At 43.2% G+C, this 27,826-nt stretch overlaps 1 protein-coding gene across 1 annotated transcript in view; it reads left to right on the top strand.

Annotated features, from left to right (window-relative positions):
* The first annotated feature begins 5,346 nt into the window (after nucleotides 1-5,346).
* Nucleotides 5,347-27,826, top strand: part of ZNF385D (zinc finger protein 385D) — a 986,289-nt gene continuing 963,809 nt past the window's right edge. The window contains exon 1 of the mRNA XM_024986354.2: nucleotides 5,347-5,426. Coding sequence (XP_024842122.2) covers nucleotides 5,360-5,426 — 67 coding nt within the window. The 5' untranslated portion in view covers nucleotides 5,347-5,359. The remainder of the gene's footprint in view (nucleotides 5,427-27,826) is intronic.

A 27,826-nucleotide genomic window follows, 5' to 3' on the forward strand; every position in this document is an offset into this window, starting at 1 on the left:
TGATACACTAGGTCTAGATTTGTGTTGAAGTTTCCTCTTAAAGAAGCCACATGGATTCCAAGTTACTCAGTTTCCTGGAGTGAGATTGCATGGCAGCCTGGGATTTGCAAATCTTCACCTGACAATGATGTTTATGTAACATTCCTGACCCCTGTGTCTGAGCAGCTTCCAAAGCCCAGAGACTCACTCTTAGTTCAGTCCCAGCACCGGTGCTGCCTGCCCTGCTAACAGCCTCCCTGAGCCTAGCCTTCTCTTTCTATGATCTGATTTAATTGTTATGGCACTTTATTATTATAAACCACCATTTTAGAAAGTGTTGGGCTCAGTGGACATGAGTTTGAGCAAGCTCTGGGAGTTGGTGATGGACAGAGACCCCTAGTCCATGGGGTCACAAGGTCGGACATGACTGAGCGCCTGAACTGAACTGGACTAAGTGTAATTTGATCTCCAAGATTCTGAACTCTTAGAAAAACCTCCGATGCTGAATTTCTCCTAAAACTTGTGTGTGTGCCCAGTCACTCAGTTGCGTCTGGTTCTCTGTGACCCCATGGACTGAAACCCTCCAGGCTCCTCTGTCCATGGAATTCCCCAGGCAAGAATACTGGAGTGGGTTGCCATTTCCCTCTCCATTTCTTTAACTTAACTTGCATTAAATAGGATCTTCATTTTGATGGCCTTAAATTCTCAGTGTCTCCCCCAAAACCTCCATCCATCACTGACTTTTTCCATTTATAGCATTTTCAGCTCAGCCTCTATCTTCAGCTCTCATACTGTGAGTTGACCCTAAATACTAGCTCCCCGGTATCTAGTACTTAAGTATGTACCAGGCATCACATGCTTTTCAGCAGGAGTTTGCAAAGGGTGGTTCTGCAGACCAGGAGCAACAGCATCACTGCTAAACTTGTTACTAGGAATACAAATTCCCCAAACCCACCGAAGATCTAACAAGTCAACAGCTCTGGGGGTGGGGATCAGTAACCTATGTTTTGAAAAATACTCAGGTGATTTGAGGGTACTTGCTTTAGTCTGAAAACCACTGCTTTACCCGCAGTAGCTTATTTTATTACAAAAGCCCAATGCTAAAGGGCGTTGTTTAGTTGCTAAGTCATATCTGCCTCTTTGCCATCCCATTGACTGTAGCCCACCAGGCTCCTCTGTCCATGGGATTCGCCAGGCAAGAATATTGGAGTGGGTCACCATTTCCTTCTCCAGGGAGTCTTCTTGACTCAGGGATTGAACTCATGTTTCCTGCATTGGCAGGTGGATTACTTCCCACCTGGGAAGCCCAAGACGAGGGTTACATAGCCTTATTCTACTTTACCATGAAAAAAAAAATAAAGGTCAACAGAGATAACTGTACACAGCCTCACACAGTGCAGGTGGCATGCGGCAAATGAAACCCAGGGCTGAAAGCTTTGCAAGTCCCTCCTCTCCAGTTCCACTCCACGAAACCCCCACTTGGCTGACCTCCCATCAGTTCTACTCTGCTGGTGACTAACTCGGGTAAACCATGCTGCATGCTTTCTTTGGGTACTAAGGTCTTTGAATACTGCTGGGAGAGCAACCAATAAAAATGCCAAGTGTATTTCATTATAATAAATGTATATTTTTACCCCAGAGCCTATATGCCTGTGGTGGGATCACTTCGTGGTTTTTCTTTACATACCTATGGACTTACTACAATATCCCTGCTCCAACTTGTTCCGACTGCTTTCTCCAATGTCCTAGCTCGAAGCATTATTTCTGGCCGATCACAAGGTCTCGGTAGAAGGCTCATCTCTGTTTTCTTGGACACACAGGGGCAAGATAATGAGAGCCTTTCTCACTTCTTGCTGTGGCACTTTAAAATCTTGATACGTCTTGTTCCCACCTTTGTTCTTGTTTCTGAGGAAGAGGTGACCCTTTTCTCTGCTGAGATCGATTTCCTACACTCCTGGCTCACTAGCTGCTTCTCTTTCCAGCTATTGCTCAATCAGTTCTTCCTTTCTCTCCCCTGGAACTCCTCTCCCTCGCTTGTGGTCCCTTAACCCCATCAACAGAGTTTGTTTGGACTTTCTTTTGCTACAAAGGAATAGCCTTTCTCAATTCTGTTATGAGCCCTCTACCCCAAATTTCTCTTTTTCATCTTCACCTGATAGAGTATCCTTTAAAGAAACTGGACTAACATCCTTCTTTAATTCCTTTGCCACTCAGATACCTTTCTAATACAAAAATCCTCTTGAGTGTAATCAATGAACTCTTTAAAATCCCATCCCTTCCTAAAACAAAATCAAAAGCTTTCCCAATGTGTATTAATATTTCCCCTTTAAGCTATCTAGGCCATCTGTTACCTATATTCATCTCTGTCACAAAGCGTTGCCCTGACTTGGTGTCTACAACACTTGAATAGCAGAACCCACATAGCCATGTCTTCTCATATTTTAAATTGTGATTTGGTTGTACTCTTCTTTTTCCTACTGAATTATTAATTTATTCATTCAATAAACATTTCTAGAGCCTGTTGTTGTTATTCTCTAAGTCCGGCTCTTTGCCACCCCATGGATTGCAGCACACAAGGCTTCCCTGTCCTTCACCACTTCCTGGAGTTTGCTCAAGTTCATGTCCATTGAGTCGGTGATGCTATCTAACCATCTCATCCCCTGCTGCCCTCTTCTCCTTTCACCTTCAATCTTTCCGAGCATCAGGGTTTTTCTAATGAGTCAGCTCTTCACATCAAGTGGCCAAAGTATTGGAGCTTCAGCTTTAGCATCAGTCCTTCCAATGAATGTGCAGGCTTGATGTTCTTTAGGATTGACTGGTTGGATCTCCTTGCAGTCCAAGGCTTACTGTGTACCAAACAGTTAGGTGTTGGAGCTGTAACTGAGAGTGATATGTATTCTCCTGCCCTCTCAGACCCTACAGGAGAGAGCAAAAAATATCAATGAGAAAACAGTGCACTGTCTTCCCCAGGCCTCACAAGTCCTTTATGCAGAGCTCCAGCCAGCCCCTGTGAATCCACGTTTTGCAAGTGATGACCCGTAGGAACTGGGGAGGTCACGGAGCTCCAGGCTGCTGTCCTGAGCACTTTGATCCTTTCTCTCCTCTACCTCGGAAACTGCACATTCTCCCAATCATTTTCCATCCTAGACACATCCCACATTTCTCAGACATGGGAGACAGCACAAGCTCTAGTCCACAGCCTGCTTCCCCAGAGCAAGGCCCAAGCTTCTGTGTGTAAGCACCCCACCTGAACATCTGCCCGAGGCTCTGACCAGAAGTGTCCGCAGAGAACTCAGCTGATGGCAGCAGTGGTTTAGTTGCTCAGTCATGTCTGACTCTTCATGACCCCATGGACTGTAGCCCACCAGGCTCCTCTGTCCATGGGATTTCCCAGGCAAGAAGACTGGAGTGGGTTGCCATTTCCTCCTCCAGGGGATCTTCCCAATCAAGGGATCAAACCTGGGTCTCCTGCACTGTAGATAGATTCTTTAACTGATAGCCTTTGCCAAAGAAACAAAACATAAAATAAAACCAAGCAACTGGAGGTTCCCTTCTTGATGAGTTAATTCTTTAAGATTTTTTTTAATGTGGATCATTTTTAAATGATTATTGAATTTGTTACAGTATTGCTTCTGTTTCATGTGTTGGTTTTCTGGCTGCAAGACACGTGAGTTCTTAGCTCCCCCGCCGGGTTTGGACCTGCACTGTCTGCATTGGAAAGGGTGGTGTTAACACTGGACTGATATCTCAGCTCGGTGTCCCGAATTTTTCAGTCCAGACTCAGAACCACAGAGGGATCTTGAACAAATCACACAATGCGAGTCTCAGAAACGTCTCCTTTGAAGCACCTTTGTCTTTAACTTCCCAGCAGTGTTATCACCGTTTCTACCTCAGGGCCCCTTGCCGACGGCTTCCGTTCTTTCTACAGCTCTGCTGTTGCCTGATTCTAGGTCTTATCAACTTGTTATATCAGATCAGTCTTCTAGACTAGCCCTGGAAGGATGTTTCTTAGCATTTTCTTTCTAAATGATGGTGTGTTTGTGCGGTGGTCACTGCTGGTTGGTGGCTCAGATGGTAAAGAATCCACCTGCAATGTGGGAGACATGGGTCCAATCCCTGGGTTGGGAAGATCCCCTGGAGGAGGGCGTGGCAGCCCATCTCAGCGTTCCTGCCTGGAGAATCCCATGGACGGAGCAGGCTGGCGGGCTACAGTCCACGGGGTCAGGAAGAGTCTGGTGCCGCTGAGCAACTAAGCAGAACAACACTGCTGGCTGGTTTTAGAGCTTCTCTTGAGAACATAAGGGGTTGCAAATTACAGTCTTCCTATACACATTCACCAGTACTCGAGTTCCTAAGGATTTTATCAATAGTAATTATTAAAGACAACAACGAGAGCCTTGTACCTGTAGAGCGTTTTATCTTTTCGCTCCATTTGGCTTCCACAGCATCCTAAAATCTGAGTGCCTTGGCGACCTGTGATTCCAAGTCATCTTACAAACAGTGGCTCAGCTGAGATCAGAACGCAGGTTCGCTTTGTTCCTCCCCGTTTTGTCACTTAAAACGTGGTCCTTGGATCAGCAGCCCCTGCCTCCTAATTAAACACGCAGAACCTCAAGCCCCATTCCAGTCCAGTGGGATCTGAATACGAACTTTAGCACGAACCCTGGGTGATTGCCCCGCACAGTGAAGTTTGGGAAGGACCCCTCTAGGTCCTCGACCTGGACAACCAAGGGTGTGTTTTCACACCCTCTACCTGGAGTGAGGGAGGGGGAGGCAGGGGGCCAGGAAAATGGGAGGGGAGGCGAGTCTCGGGAGGACGCGTGCCCCTCAGAGGGATGAACACGCAGGATTTGTGGAGACAGGGTTCCCTGCGGATCTGCAGTAGCTTCACCCCGTCACTCCCACTTCGTGTCTGCGCGGGGGGTGGAGGTTAACGACTGAGAGAGCGGGGGAGGGTGGCAGGCTGGGGAGCGGGGAGTGGTCCGCAGGTACCTGCAGCCAGCCCCGAGGATAAAGGACCCGAGCGCGCGGGAGGACAGCCGCGCTCGGCGCCGCGCGGGAGCTCGTCCCCACTGTCTCGCTCCTGGATGCGTCCCTCCGCCCCGCGCTCGCCTCCACTCCACGAGCCGCTCACTCGCTGACAGCCAGCCCCGGCCTCCCGCCCGTTCCTGGCTTCCCCGCGGCGCCCTCGCTCGCTCCCGGGCCCCGGGGCGCACCTGGGCTGGGCCGGGCCGCGCCGGAGAGAGGCGCGCTGACCGCACCTGCCGCCCGCGCCCGGGGCCGCTCGCCCGGCGCGCCGGGCCGTCCCCCGCCGCCGTGCGCCCCGGGGCCCCCACCCCCGATGCCTGGGCCGGGGCGCCGGGCTGCGGCCGGCAGAAAGATGAAGGGCTCGGCGGGAGGAAGGAGAGAGAAGCCGCTGGGCTCGCCCCCAGCGCCGCCCGGCCCCGGTAAGTTCAGCGCCCGAGCGGCGACTGGGGAGTTGGCGGGGGTGCGCGGCCGGGCGCCGAGGGTGCGCCCCCGCGGGGTGTATTTGCGCGCGGTCGCCTGCCTGCCGGGGACCCCCGCCGCCACCCTTGTCCCCGCGCCCAGCGGAGAGGCGGCGCGAGTGGGGAGTGCGGAGCTCCAGGGTCTCCGGACACAGAGGCTGCTGAGGACCAGGGCGTCGGGGGCAGCGGAGGGGCGCGAGGGGCAGCCTGGCCCGGCCATCGGGCGCGGGCGGGCTCGCCGGGGTGGACGCCGCCGCCCGTCTCCGCGGCGTGGGGCGCGCTGCCTCCTCGGGCAAGCGGCGAACTTGTTGGGATAGGAGAGCAGCAGCCTGGCTGCCCCTCCGCTGTCCGCCTTTCCCCGCGAGAAGCTGTTGAGCTGCAGGAAGCCTCTCTCCAGGGGCACCGTTTAGACTTTCAGAGCGGGGGTGGGGAGCCGAGGTCATATAGGCGCCCCTGGATGGCATCCACCTCCCGGGCCCCCGGACCCGGTTAGAAGTGAGCGCGGGCGGTCTGCGGTACCCCGCGACTTCTTGCCCTTTGGGGAAAGTTTTCTTGTGCGTGTAAATTGGGGTCCACAGGGAAAAGAGCTGTGCTCAGGAAGGAGTCCCCCCCCCCCGCCGGTGAAATGCCCAGCTCCTGATCTGAGCGCCTTACGTTTAGACCTGGCCGCATCCTGCGAGTTTCTGGAGGAAAGGCCGTGTCCTCCTTTAGCCTGAGCTCGGCTGGACTAAGGAGGGACGTGCCCTTTCTGCATGTTAGCCTCTCCAAGACCTGGAACCCTAAACCGAATTGGGAGACGGTCCTTCTGTTTGTGGGTGTGACCAATGAACCCTCGAACTGGTGCTTTTCTAGGACATTCCTGTGCTGCTTTTTGGAAACGTGATGAGGAAATGTTTCTTCTTTTGAGGCAGTTTGCTAGTCGGCCTGTTAAACATGACTTTCCAGTGTCTGCCTCATTCCTGTGCGCCGTGTCCCCTGCGATCCAGTGGACGGTGTCCGTTCCTCTGGGTTTTCATGCCACCCCCTGACTTGTCCTGGATAATTCAGGCCCTGGTCTCTGGTCTCCAAGCATGAAAGGCATATGTGGGTCATCTCGAATTATGGAGATTGATGCAGCCCAGCATGGCTGGGTTTTGCTGCAGTTTCTTCTCCTTTCCTTGATGTTCCTCAGAAATGAACTTGCAGCCTCTTGGAATGCAGCTAAAATATAGACTGGGGGATGAGCACATATTTTGAGTTAATGTATCATCTTAGATTTAAATAACTGGAGTTTGGAAACTCTGGTGTAGGAGAAAGCGACTTGAGCCAAAAGTTAGGACCTCTGGACTATTTTTGCTCTGTGACAAAGTGGCCTAAGGCCCTTCGGGGTCACTTAGTAGTAATAGTGACGTCAACCTTAATAGCAGTAGTAATGGCATCTAACAAGTGTTCCCCATTCACTGCACATCAGGAAGTGTATTCAAGGCTTTATTGCAGCTGCAAATATCCCAAGAAGGCAGCGCCTTTTCCATCCTCACTTTGTGGGTAAGGAAAGGCAGCCTTCAGAGATACATTTGGGAAAGGTCGAGAGTCAGTGTTTGGGAGCCCTAGGCCGCTGGACTCCAGAGTAGTTCCATGACCAGCACCTCTGTGAGACTTTTGAAAAGTGGGAGGACAACCTCTACATTCCAAATCCCCTGAAAAGTTACTCAGGTGATGACACTCTCATGGATCGATTCCTCCACAGCTGTTTCTAATGTATTTTTATTGTAACAGGTGTGGAGCTTCTAACTTAAAATCAGAGTGACAATTGTGTGGCATTTATTTAATTGCACCTGCCAGCTCTAGAGAGGTCTAAATGATGAGCTCTTGGTATTTACCTTGATGACAGTCTCTCCTTGAGCCTTGTTATTATCAATCAGTTATAGAACTATATTATAGCCCTTCTATTAGAAGTATGTGATTTAATATAACATCAAGCATATCTTTGAATGAATCTGTAGCATTATCCTGTGGTCTACCTGGACATTCTCATATTTCAGCCAGCTTATAATTAATGCTCAGATCCTAACAGGATGTTGAATTTCTGTTAAGAGACACTAACAGCTTGTTTTAAAGTTTCATCTTTATTTCCAGAAGTATTTCCAAAACAATTACACCCCCTGCTGTGATTTGCTATTTACTAGGTGTATCAAAAGTTTAATAATGAAACATGTTTGCAATTCAACAAAACACAGTGTTTCATCTGTAATAACAACTCTGGCTAAAAGATTCACGTCTAATTTAGGGTTATTTTATTTGAAATTTAATTAAGACGTTGAGTTTCTTATTGCACTGCAAAGTGTATGCAGGTAGCTGAGTACACGTCTTCCATTATTTTCTTGTCATCTCCAACTTTATAAACTCATTGCTTGTGAGTTCCTCAGATCAGTTATGTCAGTGCCTGTCTAAAGATTTTGAGTTTTGTTTTGTTTTTTAAACTAAGAGCAAGAGCACCAAATAAGATGTGTTTGTCATGTTTCTTCACAAGCTGTTGTTATGCTTCTTTGGGGAATAGTGATAAATCACAGATCTGATCTGACTGTACATATGGAATTTTCAAACAAAAGTGTATAAATCCATTGGGACACTCTGCTATTAATATTTCAGAAGTGGGAGCAGCTTTGGGAAGTAGAGGATCTTTGAGGAAGATCTTTTACTATGTTTCACTGCATTTGCATGGTATCTTAATATTTTCAAATAAACTAACATCACAGTGAACCAGTAAACTAGTGGTTATTGCCATAGCTTCTCTATTGTTTGAGAGTTAAATCGTATTTTCTAGTAGTAACTTAATGTCACATGATGTATACATTGTTGTCTTTTGATATAGTTGAAGTCTGAAACACGTATTTTGCCTACTGAAAAGAATACATTTCTGAATATGTAAGCGTTTTATCAGGAGTATAAAAATAGCACCGTAATAACTTGCCTAGAGGTTCTGTTTGTTTTTGAAATAATGAGGTTGTTATAGAGGCTAGTATATTTAACCTTAGAAGTAAAGTATTGAAACTAATTATAAACTTGAATTGAAAAATATTTTATGACAGTGGGAGTCTTATAAATGAGTTAACCTTATAATTACATGAACATGTCCTCCTGTGTTTTTAAAATTTAATATTTGCAAAGTAAGACTAATCGGTTTTTATATTATCTGGTGATTTGAACAATCAGATGTCTGAAAAGTGACTTAAACTCCATAAGCATTAGAGTCACGCTGACATCACAGTTTGAAGAAACTAATATTGGGGAAGGATATGTAATTTTGAATGTTTCAAGAGCTGAGAACTCAAGGTGGATGACACTTCTTAGTTTTTTGACAAGGGCTCTAAAGTGAGAGTTTGAATAAAATGAGGCCCGTAGGTTGACAACCAAGCAAGCACTTAAATAACCTCTTAGGAAACCTAGAGCAGCTCAAATCGAGTGCAGGCTGAGAATTCTTAAATATAATTAATCTTTTGAACCAGTGAATAACACATTGTAGATCAATTTTAAAATTCCAGTACATTAAAAATGTGTTAATTTATATCTTCTAGGGCCTACTAAAATTAGCAATCACTCCCCTTTCTGGAATAACCTAGCCTTAACTTTAAGAGAAAAACTGCAATGAGAAAGAAGTCTGAAGACACTGAGCGGCTGAGATGACTCAGATTCTGTCACCGTCTTTAGTCCATCTTAAATGTGATTTTTAATCCAACCCGGGTAATTCTAGACCACTTTTAGGATTCTGTCTAGGCTGAAGACTCTCGTCCTTCTAACCTGCTGATGGACTGAGATAGGATGCTGGAACACAGTCCTAGAGTGGAAGAGGGCCGTCTAGACAACTTAGTGGCTTAATTATGTCATCCAAGCAAGCAAGCAGCCAGCACTTCTACGCAGGGGATTTAAGTGAGACGTTTGCCATGAAGGAGTCCTTATTTTCCTTCCATGCAGTCATGTAGCCCATCTTCAAACAGTACCCATCTTGGAATATCCTGAGTTTAACCCAATCTGTCTCCATGAGAAGAAAAAAAATATTATTACAGTTTAGTATTAGAGAAGTCTATTTGAGGATTTTCCTAAGGGTTTCTCATAACATGGGGTCAGATGTTGTCAATTTAGGTTTTTTGTGACCTTGTCATGTATTCTGTTTTTATATCTAAAGAGGTATTCACCATTATTTTATAATGTATTATTAAAATTATTAGAGACTTCTTTCTCCTTTAACAATCTTTCATCTACCCTCAAGAAGTGAAAGAAAAGTGAGTGAATGTTCTTATAATATCTTTACTTCCACTTAAACAGAGGAATACACATAAAACTCTAGAAGGCATCTTGAAAAATTGAGATTTTAAATTGCATTTTGTTGAGAACAACTTCTGAGAGTTTAGCCTGGGTACCAAATCTATCCAGAGCAATAAGAATTTAAAGAACAGAGATTTAAGCTGCTGGATTGATTCTCAGGTGGTTACATATTTTACACTCATAGTAAAATATGACATTAAACTCACAGAGACAAAATAGTTGGTTACCAAGGTGTAACATTTAAGGGCGTGAACTCAAGAAATAGAATGCCTGGGTTCATCTCCTTGTCTGTTCCTTAAAAGCTGTTGAAGGACTGATGCTGAAGCTGAAACTCCAGTACTTTGGCCAGCTGATGCGAAGAACTGACTCATTGGAAAAGACCCTGATGCTGGGAAAGATTGAGGGCAGGAGGAGGAGACGACAGAGGATGAGATGGTTTGATGGCATCACTGATGCGATGGACACGAGTTTGAGCAAGCTCTGGGAGTTGGTGGTGGACAGGGAGGCCTGGCATGCTGCAGTCCATGGGGTCGCCAAGAGTCAGACACGACTGAGTGGCTGAACTGAACTGATTCTACACAACTGGGCTTCCCTGGTGGCTCAGATAGTAAAGAATCTGCCTGCTATGTGGGAGACCCAGGTTCAGTCTCTGGGTCAGGAAGATCCTCTGGAGAAGGGGATGGCAGCCCACTCTAGTATTCTTTTCTTGCCTGGAGAATTCCATGAAGAGAGGAGCCTGGAGGGCTACCGTCCATGGGTCGCAAGAAGTCCAATGACTGAGCGACTTCACTTTGACTTCACGCTTTCTAAACAGATACTACTTTTTAGTGGGTATTTTTATTAAATACAGTTGGCTCTTTATGTTAGACCTTGAACTTTTGGGAGCAAAGAATTACTACTAAAGCCACCTTGGAGATAAGATGCTGAGCCAAGGACTAGCATATGCCCACCCAGGAAGGGAGAGCTTCTGCATCCTGTTCCTTCTGGTTGTGTTATATACGCCTTGAAATAAAATAGAGAATCAGGAGCAAATTTAACAAAAGAGACAAAAGTAAAATTTTAGAGAAAGAAACAGAGTTTCATCAGTCACATAACATGCTGCTGCTAAGTCACTTCAGTCGTGTCCGACTCTGTGCGACCCCATAGATGGCAGCCCACCAGGCTCCCCCGTCCCTGGGATTCTCCAGGCTCAAAGAGTACTGGAGTGGGTTGCCATTTCCTTCTCCAATGCATGAAAGTGAAAAGTGAAAGTGAAGTCACTCAGTCGTGTCCGACTCCTAGTGACCCCGTGGACTGCAGCCCACCAGGCTCCTCCGTCCATGGGATTTTCCAGGCAAGAGTACTGGAGTGGGGTACTATTGCCTTCTCCAGTCACATAACATAATTAACTAGAAATATCAATTACTAAAATGTTGTGGTGAATCGGACTTTTGGTTTAACTGAGAATTAAGAACTTTTCTTTGGAATTGTTTACTTTTCACATTTCTTTTTCTAACAGGCATTAGTTAATTTTAGGCCTTAGTGAATAGACACTGTTTTTAATTATTATTTTTTGGCTGTGCGTCACAGCCTGGGGGATTTTCGACCTTAGTTCCCTAACCAGAGATCACATATCTGCAGTGGAGGTGCGGATTCTTATCTACCAGACCACCAGGGAAGTCCTATAATTATTCTTTACCTTTCCCCAGTTTTTTAGTAGCAAAATCCATACAATATGAAAATGACCATCGTAGCTATTTTTGCGTGCAGAGCTGCAGTACTGAGTACATCCACATCATTGTGGATTCTGTCCCCCCAACCCCCGCCGACACACACGTCTCCAGAGTTCTTTTCTTGTTGTGAAACTAAAACTCTCTCTATACCCATTAAACAACAGCCCCTCATTCCTCTTTCCCTCCCGCCCCTAGGAACCACTGTTCTGTCTGTGATTTCAACTACTCCGAATACTTTACGTGGGATGATGCTGGGTTTGTCTTTTTGTAACCGGCTTATTTCACTTAGCATAGTGTCCTCAACGCTCATCCAGGTGGTAGCACATGTCGGAATTATCTTCCTTTTAAGGAAGCAAACATTCCACTGCGTGTATAGACTGCATTTTGCAGGAAACAGCCCATCATTTCTCTGTACCACATTTTGCTTATCCAGTCCTCTGTTGATGGGTGCTTGTGTGGCTCCCACGCTTGGCTGACTGTGAGCGGCGCTGCTGCACACAGTGGTGTGTAAACGTCTCTTTGAGACTCTGCACTCGCTGCACACAGTGGTGTGTAAACGTCTCTTTGAGACTCTGCACTCGCTGCACACAGTGGTGTGTAAACGTCTCTTTGAGACTCTGCACTCGCTGCACACAGTGGTGTGTAAACGTCTCTTTGAGACTCTGCACTCGCTGCACACAGTGGTGTGTAAACGTCTCTTTGAGATTGCATTCGCTGCCTTTGGTGCTGCTGCACACAATGGTGTGTAAACATCTCTTTGAGACTGCATTCGCTGCACACAGTGGTGTGTAAACGTCTCTTTGAGACTGCATTCGCTGCACAGAGTGGTGTGTAAACATCTCTTTGAGACTGCATTCGCTGCCTTTGGAGTATATTGTGAGGTGGGATTGCGGGGTCATGTGGTCATCCTATTTTAAATTTTTTGAAGGACCACCGTAGTATTTTCCTCAGTGGCTCTACCATTTTACATTCCGAATACACAAGGGTTCCAGTTTCTCCAAGCCCTGCCATCACTCATGTTCTGTAACCGGCTTATCCAGAAGCTTGTAGTAAAGCCCATTAAGGCATGAGGTGGTGTCCCATGGTAGTTTTAATTTGCATTTCTCTGATGACTAGTAGGTGGAACATCTTTTTATGTCCTTGCTGACCATTTACATATCTTCTTTGGTGAAATGTCTGTTCAAGTCATTTGCTTATATTTGAATTGAGTCGTTTGGTTTTCTGGTTGGTGGGTCAGTGGTAAAGAATCTGCCTGCCAATGCCTGAGAAGTAGTTTCTATCCATGGGTCGGGAAGATCCCCTGGAGAAGGAAATAAATGGCAGCCCACTCCAATATCCTTGTCTGGGAAATCCCATGGACAGAGGAACCTGGTGGGCTACAGTCCATGGGGTCATAAAAAGCTCGACACGATTAAGTGACTGAACAGCAATGCATGCTAGAACCTAACTCGTAAATAGGCGTATGATCTGCAAACATCCCCATTCTGTATGTTGCCTTTATACTCTGGTGATAGTGTCTTTTGATGGACAATTAAAAAAAATTCAAGAAGTCCAATTTATCTATTTTTTTTCTTTGGCTTGTTGCCTGTGTTTGATGTCATAGTGAAGAAACCATTGTCTTTTTTTTTTTTTTAACCTTTGTTGTTAACGGGCTTAAGATGTTTTAAAAACAATGTGCTACTGCTACTGCTAAGTCACTTCAGTCGTGTCTGACTCTGTGCGACCCCATAGATGGCAGCCCACCAGGCTCCACCATCCCTGGGATTCTCCAGGCAAGAAGACTGGAGTGGGTTGCCATTTCCTTCTCCAATGCATGAAAGGGAAAAGTGAAAGTGAAGTCGCTCAGTCAATGTTGTTAAATTAAAAAGAGACTAGGATGAGAATGAATAAACTGCAATTATAGACGAAAATATGAATGATCTTCCAAACATGATGTTGACTAACAAAGGCCGGAAACCCTCCCAAAGCAGGATTCCATCATGTAACGTTCAAATGAAGCAAAACGAACTTAATGACGCATCATAGTTATCGGCGAGGGAGGGGGTATGGTGCTGAAAATGTTGTTTCCTGATTTGGGTGATGATTACACGGGTCTATTCACTTGTAAAAATTCATCAGTTTGAATATACAATTTATGCACTTGTCTGTATTTGAGTTATACTTCAAAGAGTTTAGAAATCAATTAATCATTTGCAAGGTCCTGATAAGAAGAAATTTCCTTAAGAAGAGGAAAGCTATGTAAGGATACTCCAACCCATGCTCAGAGTACCTACTGGGAGGATATGGTTCATAAATTTGACCCATGTTTTTAAACAACCCTCAGACCCATGGAAGTATATTGTCAGAATTCTGCTGTTTGGGAAAGACAGACCATTCCTCCTACTGAGGCCGAAGATGGTTTTTGCCGTGAGTCCTGCTGGAGTGAACTGAACAATGTGGTGAACTACATCCTTGTTCTTTACGTAGCAGAGACTTTCATAGGAACCTTTCTTACAAAACACTGAGCAGTGTAGTTACTGGGATGCCTTCTGGTCTGGCTTAACTTCAGACTTTTCAATTTCCAGCAGGATGGGAGGTCCATATACCCCTTAGACGATGCTTTATAAATTTTGCCCTTTTAACAACCCTCTGACTGTGCTTGCTTGCCAGTGAGTTGAGCCCACTTCCTTTGACAAATTCCCTATGCCCTTATTCTTTGTGATAAGTTGAAAGCTGGAGTCAGCTGGACTCTTTAGGGAACCTGAGAAAATGGATCCCTTTGAGAAGTGGTAAGGGTTTCTCTGGGGTAGGAGTTGTGGGCAAGTCCATATTTGCCTAAAGAATTAGTAAGTCAGGTGCAGTGAGTGAGCTTGGATTTCTCTTGATAATTCAGTTCTTTATAGATCACCCTGAGCATCAGAAATTGAGATAATAATAAATATGATATATAATAAATATAATCCCATTATGGTGGCGGCTGTGTTATTAATCTTTTTACCTCCGGAAACATTTGTCAGTGTCTTGAGCAAAGTAGGTGTCCCCAAACATTTGTTGAATGAGTAAACAACTACATCCTGCCATGTGATAGCTCGGAGAAGGAATGGCCACCCACTGCAGCAGTCTGGCCTGGAGAATCCCAGGGACAGAGGAGCCTGGTGGGCTGCCATCTATGGGGTTGCACAGAGTCCGACAAGACTGAAGCGACTTAGCAGCAGCAGAAGCATGTGATAGCTCTAGAGAACGAAGTGGCAGCCACTCCAGCAGTCTGGCCTGGAATCCACGGACAGAAGGGCCTAGAGGGTCAGTCCATGGGGTCGCAGAGTGGACATGACTAAGAGTGAACACACACACACACAAACACACACAAACACACACACACACACATGGTAGACATAGAACTTGTAGAAAATTGAGCTAAATAGCCTAAAGATACCCTAAAAATGCCTTAAATACAACAGTGTGATTTCTCAGATTTTGATATGTTTTATCAATGTCTCTCTCTTAAATAAAGGAGACACAGCTCAATTACTATCTAATTGATGACTTTTTAGTAGGTTGAGTGAAGTTTTTAGCATTTCATAAAGAAGAGTTTGACCTGAGGAAATTGCTTTCAAAAGACCATTTTTTCAATTCCCATGAACTTTGATGAGCACTTCGTACTTATAAAAATTCCTTTTTAATTAGTGGTATGATTCTTAATTATTTATTAATTATAAATTATGTCTGATGCCAATGTATCCTTTTTGATTCTTCATAAATAAAAAAAACCTGGGCAAGTTAACCTGAAGAGATGATACTGGAAAAAAAATGTTCTCTTTCTGTATCATAAATTAGAACATGTCTTCTTAATTTAAATTTTCAAAGTTAAAGAGAAACTATTCAGAATTCTGAAGAAGTTAGAAGAAATAATTCCTTTCTTAAAAGATTGCCTACTTTAACAAGAGTAAAATTTTCCCAATTAGGATATTTTAGCATGCTTAAGAAAATTTAAGAAAAAGGAAATAATATTCAGGACAAGAAAGGTCATCATTACAAATGATGGGGTTCACATTGCAATGTCCATTTAGAGCAAGTTTTATCATCTTTTTTTCTAATGCACATATTAAAACATTGAAAAAATGTTTCACAAGGTACAAAGATGACATGTGAATTTCTCATTGGTTTCTTCCCATAATTGGGTAGGTGTTACCGTTAGCCATGTTTACCATTTTTTAAAAGATGAGAACACGAAAGAAAGCCCGTGTGATTATGCAGGGCCAAATAACTCAGAGGTGGTAAGGCTGGGTCGAGAGCTAGCCGTGTCTGCCTCCACGCCTGAGCTTGCTGGTGCCACCTGGAAAGCATCCTTCCCTTGTCACATGCACAGGGACACGGCCTCTGTGGAGTCTCGTGCACTGGGATGATTTCCTGGGGCAGCGATCGTGTAGGGATGGAATAGAGACGAGAACAGTCAATAAACGATGTACTAAAGGAGCACTAATGAAACTCTAATTGGAAAATTGCTCCAAAACGGACTCCACGATGGGCTGTCTAAGCACACTGTCTCAGTGCAGAGATGGACTAATTTTATGCAAATGCTAAAGCGACTTTGAGAGTCACTTGCTGTACCTTGATGTGGTCCTTAAGGAAAATTGTCAGGCCCATTAATAAGTTTCTCAATTGATTAGGCTAATTTGGTACTCCAAAAGGCATCTTTCTATAAATTCATGCTGCCTGTTACGTTCTGATTACAGCAAGCTGCTACTTGCCATGCCCAAGTTTGAAGGCTGTGTTTCTGCGTTCTTGTGCTTTCCCTACCGCCGGCTTTCCCATTGGTCTTGCCGCGTGAGAACGGTGAATCATCTTGTCCACTAGCCGAGTCTGGAAAGTCTGTGTTACTCAGTGAATTTGTTTTAACCCCATCCCTGTAATAGTTTGAAACCTGGCAATTTAACTACTTTCCCAAATGTGTTTGTGATTAAAAAAACAACACAAAAAAACTAGTTTTGTTTAGAGCAGCAAAAGACTGCAATTTATTTTTATCTTTCTACATCAAATGCATTATTTTAATCATAGACATCGAATGTTTCAGAATAATAAAAGATTTAAGGTAAGAAGAGCTGGTGATCTCTAGAGGCGTGGCATAATCAAATAATATTAGAAGGTGCTCAGTTTTTCTAACCTGAAGGAAACAGAAATGGGCTGAGTGAGTGATCCCCCTGCTTGGCAGAGTCTCCTAGGAATGCACAAATACTTGTTTCTCTTTCAGGAACTCCCATTCAAAGAGAGTGAGATGTTAAAGTGGAAGTGCTCTTAACAGTGAAAGTGCTGAGTGAATAGAGGGACACACCGCTACCTAGACCCTACATCCCAGCGCAGCATGCCTCCCACACGCCCTCCAGTACACAGGGCAGGCTAGCGCATTGCTATCTGCTCCATTGTGAAACAATGTTTGCGATTTCATGTCATTGCTTTGTCATTAGAATAAATAGCAATAAATCTGGGGAGCTGGCTTTCACTTGAGGGGTCAATAAATAGAGTCTAGTAAAGGAAGATGGTAATAAGTTATAGAAACTTGGTTGATTGCCGTAATGCGGATAGAGAATGTGGGGAAGTGTGATCTTCAGGAGGTTGAAATGCTCTGTGCAGCACTTCTTGTGCTGAAACTAGACTTGTGGTACTGATTCCGTGAATACGGCTACGTGTGTGTGTGTGTGTGTGTGTGTGTGTGTCTACAAACTAAAGTAGTTTAGAAGTCATTGAAAGGTTAATTTGAGGATGGCTTGGCATTCTTTTGTGGAAAATAGTAAAAGAGGTTTGGTCCAAAATAATACAGTCATCAGGCATGGGTTATGAAGACAGAAATCATGCTTTTAAAATAGTCAGGCAAAGTCTGCGCTTCCCAAGTAGCTCAGTGGTGAAGAATCCGCCTGCAATGCAGTGACCTGGGTTCGATCCCTGGGCTGGGAAGGTCCCCTGGAGAAGGAAATGGCCACCCATTCCGGTATTCTTGCCTGGGAAATCCCGTGGACAGAGGAGCCTGGTGGGCTACAGTCCATGGGTAACAAAGAGTCGGACATGACAGTGACTAACACACACACATGCACAGAGCAAAGGTTTATTTGAGCCTGGCTTTGTTAGTTGCGGAACTTTTCAGGAAGTGAAACAAGCTGTGGGAGTTCAGCTGTGAAGACTTCCCATGATAGCACTGGGAGTAGCCCCGCCAAGGAGGCATTCTTGAAGGAGGTCAGGTGCTGTGACCTTAATAATCACGGTAATCCCAGACTCTCTTCTGTCATTGTGTCTGTCCTTCTTTTGCCTTCCAGTCAAGTAAAAAAGTGGTTCCATTAACAATTTTGAGAACTGAAACCTACCTTAAAAATGCCCTTTTCTTTAAAACTATAATACATGAAAACTTTAATACATGAAGCTAATCGTCCCTTATAACCCAGGAAAACAAATAAGTCGCATGGCCAAGCACCGTAAGTGATATGATACATTGGTTTGCTTACACATGACTCGTGACTAACTTCCACTGCAGGGAGAGACTTGCCGTCTCTCTAGGGCGTCATCTCCTGTCATTTCTCCTGGAATTCCCGCTGCCATCTCATACTGAGTTGGTCGTTTCCTTCCAGAATTCAGCTTCACTTCTTTTTGACCTGACTCTTTCAATATCAGCACTGTTTTCTCAGAGTTTAACTATTTCTGTGCATTTAAACAGCAGATACCAACCTTGACTTAGGATGCTTTGCAATGATTGCTTTATTACTGACATATGTTAAGAATCATGGGAACCAAGCCAAGGTCCTGAAGTTAATTAGTATTGTTACATTTATTTTTCATACCTCATGATTGCTAAGACTAAAACTAAATTCCATAAATATGCCCAGGGTAGCAGAATATCTGCCAATATTCAGGAAAATTTAGCTTTATTTTTGAGGAAAATACAAAAGCTGTCTATTTTATTTTTCTTTCCTTTAAAAGGCTAATACCAGCTCATTTTAAACAACCTATTGAAAGAAAAAAGTCTTGGAAGTTGCATGTTAACATTTCTGTGTATGTTTAAGTGAGCTGAATCAGTTGCAGTCTCCTTGTAGCATTGCCCAGTAAGAGCAGACTAAAAATGACTTTGAGAAGGCATTCCACAATTGTATTTTTATGTTGTTCCCAATTGCTAAGTCAAAATGGCCAACCATAGTTTTAGACTTTTCTCATCCAAGGAGTCAAAGCATCACATTTATTTTTGTTGAATGATAGAAAGGGGTCATCTGCTTGCATTTTTTTGGAGTGTGGGCCTGAATTTTAACCAGCTGGTTTGGAGGGTCATGCCATTGAGTCATTAAGTCATATAGATGATTCTAGTAACTGAAGAGATGAGTGTTTGCTTTGCCTTTTAAAATTTCACTCCAACTGGACATCCGTTTCCACTGCTGTTCATCTGTTCTCCCACTCCCCTTTCACACAGGGCCTGTCGATCTGGTCCTCCATGTCACGTCTTCTATCCAGCGCCTGCTCCCATATTCAGAATGTGATCTGGGGTCAGCTTCTCAGATGAAATAGAGACCATTTAGGTACATCTTCCAATGTTCTTTCTCTCATTTCCCATTGCAACTTGGCTCGCAACCATCCAGATCACGTCTCTATCACAGAAGGATTTCCACCCCGACCCTTGCTCACCTGTTTCATGTCACACTTCCTTCTGGTGCCTCTGAGACCCTTCGTCCATCCCTCACTCTCTTAAACCTTACTCTCTTTCCATCTGCCCCTGCCTCCAGAGCTGTTCACCTCTTCTTTTTATGAAGAATAGCTTCCTTCGAGCAGCTGCCCTAAATCTCTATTTGGCATCATGGTCAGACTTTGAAAGGGCAACCTCCATGCGTTCCCTTCATTTTCTCACCTTGATTTGTCATGCTTCTGAGACACTTTTCAATGATCATGCATGAACTTTGTGTCAAATCCAAAGGTCTTCTCAGTATCATTTCTTCTTGAACATGCTGAAATATTTGATGCTGCTGGCTGTCTCTGTTTTTCATTCAGCAGTGCTGATTGAGTACCCAATACTGTTTAAGGTTGTGAATTACAAATCTTAGAAATATAGATGAGATTCAACATTTTATTTCCAGGAACTCAAAGCTATCTGAAAAAGGAGGCAAGAAACCACTTAGAATATGGCATATCCAGTGCAATCGTGGTTTAATTGATTTCCTAGTATTTTGTCTTTTCTTTCCAAATGTCTGGAAGGCTTACAATTCTCCACCCCCTTGAAGTTAGGTTATGATATGTTGTTTGCTGTGGCTGAGAACATGTGAGTGGAAGTCATGTGTCACTCTTTGGCAGAAGACATTAGAAGCTGGTAGGTGGTTTGTTAGGTTCATGGAGACCAAAGGTATATCAGATGGTAGGGGCTTTGGTAGCTGTGATCCCGAGCCAGGATGCATTGGAATGGAGGCTTGCTGACCTAGGATGAACATGTTTTATGAGCAAGAAGTCAGTCTTTGCTTCTTTGAGTCACTGAGATTTTGGGATTTTTGTTACTGCAGCACACCACAGCATATTCTAACTGATACTGTGCTGTATGGTAATATAAGTACTATGAAAATACAGCTTTACTTGATAGCCCAAAGTTGCCTTAAAACTGACCATATTAAAAAAAGTTATTAACAACATGAAAGTAATTTTTAGGCAGAAAGTGAATTTAGTTTGACTTGCATCTAAATAAAAGGTAGTAGAGGGTCAGTGAGAAAAGTCATCCATAACCAACTACATATATTTCTTAACATACTTGTTATTGTAATTCAGGGCTGCTCTGAAGTTGGTATTTCCTCCTTTATAAAACTTCTCGAAACTTATAAAACATTTTGAGTTCATTTAGCAATTTGGGGATAATGATATGCTTTGGTCTATTTTTCTTCCTATCTGCAGGCTTCATTGTGTTAAGACTGGAAAAGGACTGTGTAATTATGTGTGTGAACTTCTTGATAATCTCAATGATGGAATTTTCTTTTTATGTGCTAGTGCTTATTCCTGCACTTTTCATATAATTAATATTCTCACAATAATATGGGTCCTATTCTGACTCACTGCCTCACTCCTTGTACATGCCAAAGAGGACCTTGTCTGGAGAGTAAATGTTTTGCTCACTTAATGGTAGACTCTGATTTTGTTACCACTCTTGTCTCTTGTTCTTGATATTTTATATCATTTTTCCTCTCTTTTAAATATTTTACCAAAGACTTACTTTGTAATATGTATAATTATATGTAATTTAGGATAACCTTGAATTGACTAGACTCAGAAGTAATATCCCAATGGAATAGCCTTATCTTTGATTTGTGCCTGTAGATGTTAGATATTCCTCTGTCCTTATATATTAAGGAATTAAGCTATAACAGTCCTCTGTCTGTCTATCCATCCAGTCATCTTTTTTGTCTGTATATCCATTCATCCATGTATCCATCCAAAAAAGTTAGACATGGTGTAGTGAATAAACAACAATATATTTATCCATCTATCTATACACCTATTTGTTTAATCTCATTTTGATTCTTGCAACCATATCTTTACATTTTTCTGAGCTCTTGGCTTTATAATTGATTGGGAAACAGAATTCTAGCGTAGAAGGCCTTTCTGTTGTTGTTCAGCCATTCAGTTGTGCCTGATTCTGTGATCTCATGGACGGCAGCATACCAGGCTTCCCTGCCCTTCACCGTCTCCTGGAGCTTGTCAAACTCATGTCCATTTAGTCGGTGATGCCTTCCAACCATCTCATCCTCTGTCATCCCCTTCTCCTCCTGCCCTTAGTCTTTCCCAGCATCAGGGTCTTTTCTAATGAGTTGGCTCTTTGCATCAGGTGGCCAAAGTATTGGAGCTTCAGAACCAGTCCTTCCAATGAGTATTCAGGGTTGGTTTCCTTTAGAATGGACTGGTTGGATCTCCTTGCTGTCCAAGGGACTCTCAAGAGTCTTCTCCAAAACCCCAGTTCAAAAGCATCAATTCTTCGGTGCTCAGCCTTCTTTATGGTCCTGCTCTCACATCCGTAGTGGATAATTATTATGACAGGAGTCTCTGTGGCCACAAGGAAGGTACACTCTTGCGTTCGGCCTCTCTCCTGTTCGTCTCCTCTGCCTTACCTATGTACTGCTCCACCTCCCAGTGCCCCATATGAAACTCGTTCTTTGAGAAATAAAGCTGATTCTGTAAGAAAAATCACACAAATATAACACTCAAAACAGCAATGCATGTGAACTTTTGCGTGCCATATTTATCAAACTATACCTGCGGTGCAGTGGCTATTTTGTGCATAGACCATCTTACAAATGCTCAGTAATCAAGAAAAACAGGTTATCTGTGATGTATACAACAGATATTTCTGTTACACAGCATTTTCCCGATTCCACCTCTCAATTTCCACCTTCAGCGAGCTCTTGGAATGCAGAGTAATTCAATCTCACACTGATTAGAACATGCATATGGGCTCTACACAGATGCATAGATATCCACAGATTAAAACTTTTAATTTTTCCACTACATTTTTATTACATGTTTGTTCTTGGAAAAGAAGTAGCCTACAGGTAGAAAACATAAATAATATTGAAAGGATAACACAGAGCATTTACTCAGATATATGTCCATTTGTGGTAGTATAGTTTTTCATATGCCATAGTTTCTGTACTTTGTGATTTTGAAATATATTTTTTAACAGGCTTTATGCTTAAATTTGTGATATACGGTCATATACAGAGTGTACTAAACAGTTTTTATTTGTTCCTTGGGTTGAGGACTAATGAATGATCGTTTCTCATACTCTACAAACGATGCAAAGTCATAATACGTTTTGTTCATCTTTCAGTCACAGTTGTGTTCGACTCTTTGTGGCCCCATGGACTGCAGCACGCCAGGCTTCACTGTCCTCCACCGTCTCCTGGAGCTTGCTCGAATTCATGTGCATTGAGACGGTGATGTCATCCAACCATCTTGTCCTCTGTTGTCCCCTTCTCCTCCTGCCTTCAATCTTTCCCAGCGTCAGGGTCTTTTCAAATGAGTCAGTTCGCATCAGTTGGCCAAAAGTATTGGAGTTTCAGCTTCAACATCAGTCCTTACAATGAATATTCATGACTGATCTCCTTTAGGATGGACTGGTTGGATCTCCTTGCAGTCCAAGGGTTAGTCAAGAGTCTTCTCCAACACCACAGTTCAAAAGCATCAAAACTTCAGTGCTCAGCCTTCGTTATGGTCCAGCTCTCACATCCATACATGACTACTGGTCGATCAATCCATAGCTTTGACTACATAGACCTTTGTCAGCAAAGTAATATCTCTGCTTTTTAATATGCTGTCTAGGTTGATCATAGCTTTTCTTCCAAGGAGCAAGTGTCTTTTAATTTCATGGCTGCACTCACCATCCTCAGTGATTTTGGAGCCAAGAAAACCAAGTCTCTCACTGTTTCCACTGTTTCCCTGCCTATTTGCCATGAAGTGATGGGACCGGATGCCACGATCTTCGTTTTCTGAACATTGAGTTTTAAGCCAGCTTTTTCACTCTCCACTTTCAGTTTCATCAAGAGGCCCTTTAGTTCCTCTTCATTTTCTGCCATAAGGGTGGTGTCATCTGTATATCTGAGGTTATTGATATTTCTCCCAGCAGTCTTGGTTCCTACTTCTGCCTCATCCAGCCTGGAATTTCTCATGATGTACTCTGCATATAAGTTAAATAAGCAGGGTGACAATATACAGCCTTGATGTACTCCTTTTCCTATTTGGAACCAGTCTATTGTTCCATGTCCAGTTCTAACTATTGCTTCCTGACCTGCATACATATTTCTCAGGAGGCAGGTCAGGTGGTCTGGTATTCCCATCTCTTTAAGAATTTTCCACAGTTTGCTGTGATCCACACAAAGGTTTTGGCATAGTCAATGAAGCAGACGTAGAAATTTTTCTGGAATTCTCTTGCCTTTTCTGTGATCCAATGGACATTGACAATTTGATGCCTTTTCTAAATCCAGCTTGAACATTTTTAAGTTCTTGTTCACATACTTGTGAAGCCTAGCTTAGTGAATTTTGAGAATTACTTTGCTAGCATGTGAAATGAGTGCAATTGTGCAGTGGTTTGAACATTCTTTGGCATTGCCTTTCTTTGGGATTCGAATGAATACATAATACATTTTACCTTTCTGTGAGGTTGGAATGAATACATAATATGTTTTAGCTTGCTTTATATTTGATTTTGACATTCTTGAGGGTTTTGAAATTTTTTCCTGGAAATTTTTTAAATGAAGGATCTTTTTCTTTATCAGATTACTAATACTGTCTAGCCTTTTCCTAATTTCTTATAATCCATTTCCTATTCCATCTGTAAGTTTTCATGAGACTCACTGACTTCTTGGTCTTAGTTGCTTTCTAGACCTCTTAAAGAGCTGCCACTCTGAGATTTTATTTCTTTTTTGTACACTCTATTTTCTATTCCTTATATCCTGTATCATCATTTCCCTGCTTCTACTATCATTTTATTGGAATACTTAACAACCTAGAAATGATGCATAGGAAGTAAAATGCACCTGAGTCTTTGCAAGCCTTGACAACATATATCTAAAATTTAAAACTGTGTGGTTAGAACTCTACTTCAGTTTTTAAAAAATGAAACAAAATATATATGTCATTCGCAATAACAAATGTATGTTTTTTTCCTAAAATACATTTACTTAATGGAAATATTACAGTATACATACACATACTTAATCATATATTCATAGATGGAACTTTTTTTGCAGGACAATTGGAGACTACATAAAGAACCTCAACGTGCAACATGATGGGTTCATAAAGTTGCCCAAATGTATCTGTTGACCTTTAACTACACTGACTGTATTGTAAGGAAATAAAAGGAATCACAAATGAGTAGATTACAGCTTCTTTTCAATTTTATGCTTGTGTGTGTGTAATAAAAGGGGTATAGACAATGCCGTTCAGTAAAACTTTGTGTCATGTGGGTGACGTTCTAGTTTTCTGGTTTTTGTTCAGTATGGTAGCCATTAGTCACATGTGGCTACTGAACATCTGAAATGAGGTTGGTGTGACCCAGGAGCTTAATTTTTAACTTCGTTAATTTCAATAAACACAATACCACATATAACTGCATAGCAATAGAAAACTATTATATTGCAAGATGTTAATGGTGATTGTTTCTTTCAGAAAATCATTGATTATAGGTTTTCCTTGTTTTTTTTTTTTGTTCTCATCTATAGTTTTTAGTGATATTTATAATGAAAACAATAAAGGAAGGTTTATTTTGATGAAAACATGTCTGATGGATATTATCCTATTATCAAAACCATAGTATCTAGATCATTATTTAAGATTTTAATAATATATTAAAATGCTTATTTCCTTAATATCAACATTTCTGTCATATTTCAGAAATAATTGAATTTTTCCTAATGATATGCCTCTGTCTCTTGGGTCAAACAGTACAGAGATTGCAACTGAGTCCAAGCCTGTACTGCTTGCTGCATAACGATGAATGCAATTGTGTAGGAGTTGGAACATTCAAAAGGCCAATAAAATGAGCGATGAGTTGTTGGAGCAAGGAATAGTGACCTTATTTGGAAAGCAGGTAGGCCTAGAAGATGGAGGACTGGTGTCCATAGAGCCATCTTCCCCGAGTTAGAGTTCAGGTTTCCTGTGCAGTGAAAGGATTGGTGGTGTGGTTGGTTATTGCAGACTTCTTGGTGCAGGAATCCTTTGTTCCTGCAGCTGTCCTTGTAGGTCAGTTCACCATGTTCCTATAAATCTCCAACAAGACAAATGCGATTCTCTGTTCTGCAACTTTTTATCTCTGTATCAGTGGTCCCCAACTTTTTTGCCACCAGGGACCTGTTTCTTGGAAGACCATTTTTTCACAGACCAGGGAATGTGAGCGATGGGGAGCAGGTGTAAATACAGATGAAGCTTTGCTTGATATCTGGCCCTCAACACCTTCTGTGCGGCCCAGTTCCAACAGGCCGTGGACCATGGCCCAGTGGGTGCGGACCCCTGCTCCACATGAGTGGAATGTCCCCTTAAAGGTCAGAGCCTTGAGAATGGGCTTTCCCGTATATTTCAGGCTATAGGCAACTCTCTTAACTTCAAGCAAGGACAATAGAATACGAGGTTAAAGTAAAAGAAATGGGTTCAGTATGGAGTCAGCTTTGCTCTTTCCTACTACACAGCAGTGAATCAGGGGAGAGTGATTGTGTCTTGTATGTAAGTGCTTGAGCCACTGACCTGGATGAGAATTTGACTCTGCTTGGGCTTGGGCATGGTCCAGGAGGCCTGGTGGAGCTCAGGCCAGGGATGTTGTGAGAAGAGCCTCTGTCTCCACCACCAGTGGAGCACATCTACGTGGAGAGAGACCCATCCACTGGGTGAGGAGACCCCAGCAGCAAGAGGCCATGGAGGGACTGAAGGCTCGTGGGTTAGGTAAGACCAGACCTCTGTGCTGGGGAAGAGCTGGAGATGGTGGGAGTGGGTGTAGCACAGATGAGCACATCTATGTGGAGAGAGACCCATCCACTGGGTGAGGAGACCCCAGCAGCAAGAGGCCATGGAGGGACTGAAGGCTCGTGGGTTAGGTAAGACCAGACCTCTGTGCTGGGGAAGAGCTGGAGATGGTGGGAGTGGGTGTAGCAAAGGCAGCCCCCTTGGATGCTCCCTGAACAGAGAAAATCACAGGGAGGAATCTATAAGCTCACTATTGATTTGTGAGATTTTTCAAATAAAGAACAATCGCAGGAGATGACGGCCAAGTCTCCATGGGCTGGCACAGCAGGAAGCATCTTCCTCATCTTCCTTCCTACCTCATGTCCCGCGGAATAAGAAGTTTTCTAGGGTGGGGGTGGGGGGCAAGAGTTGTGACATCGGATGAGGCTTCCTGTTAAAAGAGGACAGCTTTTAACCAAATATGAGGCTGAAATTTAAAAATGGATATAAGAGACTCATGATAACTAAAAAGGACTCACAGATTATAGAATTAGGCTGAAATGTTGTCAGGAAGCCTGTTACCTTATGGAAAAGGAGACTTCAGCAGCAAATATTTGCTAGCAGTTTTTAGAAAACCATGTTTACCCCTAAACTTTTACTGACTGGATATCTGGACTGAATGAGTGGTTCAGATTTTATTACAGTTTGATACTGCATTGTTAAAATCTGAGACATTGTTACAAAACTTAAAAAAAATTTTTTTTTTATGTTGACCAATTTTAGTCCTTATTGAATTTGTTACAGCATTGCTTCTGTTTCATGTTTTGGTTTCTTGGCTGCAAGGTAAGTGGGATTTTATGTCCCCAACCAGGGATCGAACCTGCATCCCTGCGTTGGAAGGCAAAATCCTAACCACCGGACTGCGAGGGACGTCCCTATAAATATTTGGTGACAGAGAACTGTATAGAACTGGTTCATGGCTGTGTCCTATTAAAGTCAAGATGAAGCCACTCCTCTAAAAATTTGTTAGGAAGTAATTATATTGAAGGAATCAAAAGTCCAAAGATCGTTCAATTTGGTATCCAAGAATCCTAAGACAGTGCTCCCATCTGGGCTGTGAATTATACTTCTCCCCTTGGAAAATGCAAGCCTTGGTGAAACCATGTCACACACAGAGGTAGGATCGCATGTCACTGTGAACACGGGGGCTCTGCCAACTTCAATGGACACAAACTGTCACCAATGCTTAGCAACACTTTGGTGAACTCTGATCATCTGCATGCATGCATGCTAAATCACTTCAGTTGTATCTGACTCTTTGTGACCCTAAGGACTGCAGCCTGCCAGGCTCCTCTGTGTATGGGATTGTCTAGGCAAGAATACTGGAGTGGGTTACCGTGCCCTATTCCAGGGGATCTTCCCGATCTGGGGATCGAACCCCCGTCTCTTGGCAGGTGTGTTTCTTACCACTAGTGCCACCTGGAAAGCCCCTAATCATCTATATAGTTAAATATTTTCATAAACTTTTTCGATGAGGGGTAAAAGGAAATTTGATCGTGGATTTTTAAGCAGGAAACTGGTAACTTTTGTCCTATTTTTTCTACTTCAGTTGTTGTTTTATATATGCCAGGAAAAGTAGGGATCATAAATTCCCACCTATTTGAGGTTATTGCATACAGATTTCTCAGCCTTGGAGGGAGAAAGCAAGTCTGTGATATCCATTGTGCTGTGAATGGTTTCTTTCCTGCTTCTGTGGAAAGGTCTGTGGTTGGATCAGAGAAGGAAACACATGCAGATTCCTTTTCTTTGGCTGCGTGAACAATATGAGGCAATGATACAAAATATATGTAAAAGGAAGCCCCTCATAAGGGTCAGAGAGAAGAGGACAAGCAATTCTTTCTCTTCCATTTGGCACCACTTCCATTCCATATTTGG

The sequence above is a fragment of the Bos taurus genome, chromosome 27, assembly GCF_002263795.3.
Source record: "Bos taurus isolate L1 Dominette 01449 registration number 42190680 breed Hereford chromosome 27, ARS-UCD2.0, whole genome shotgun sequence".
NCBI lineage: Eukaryota > Metazoa > Chordata > Mammalia > Artiodactyla > Bovidae > Bos > Bos taurus.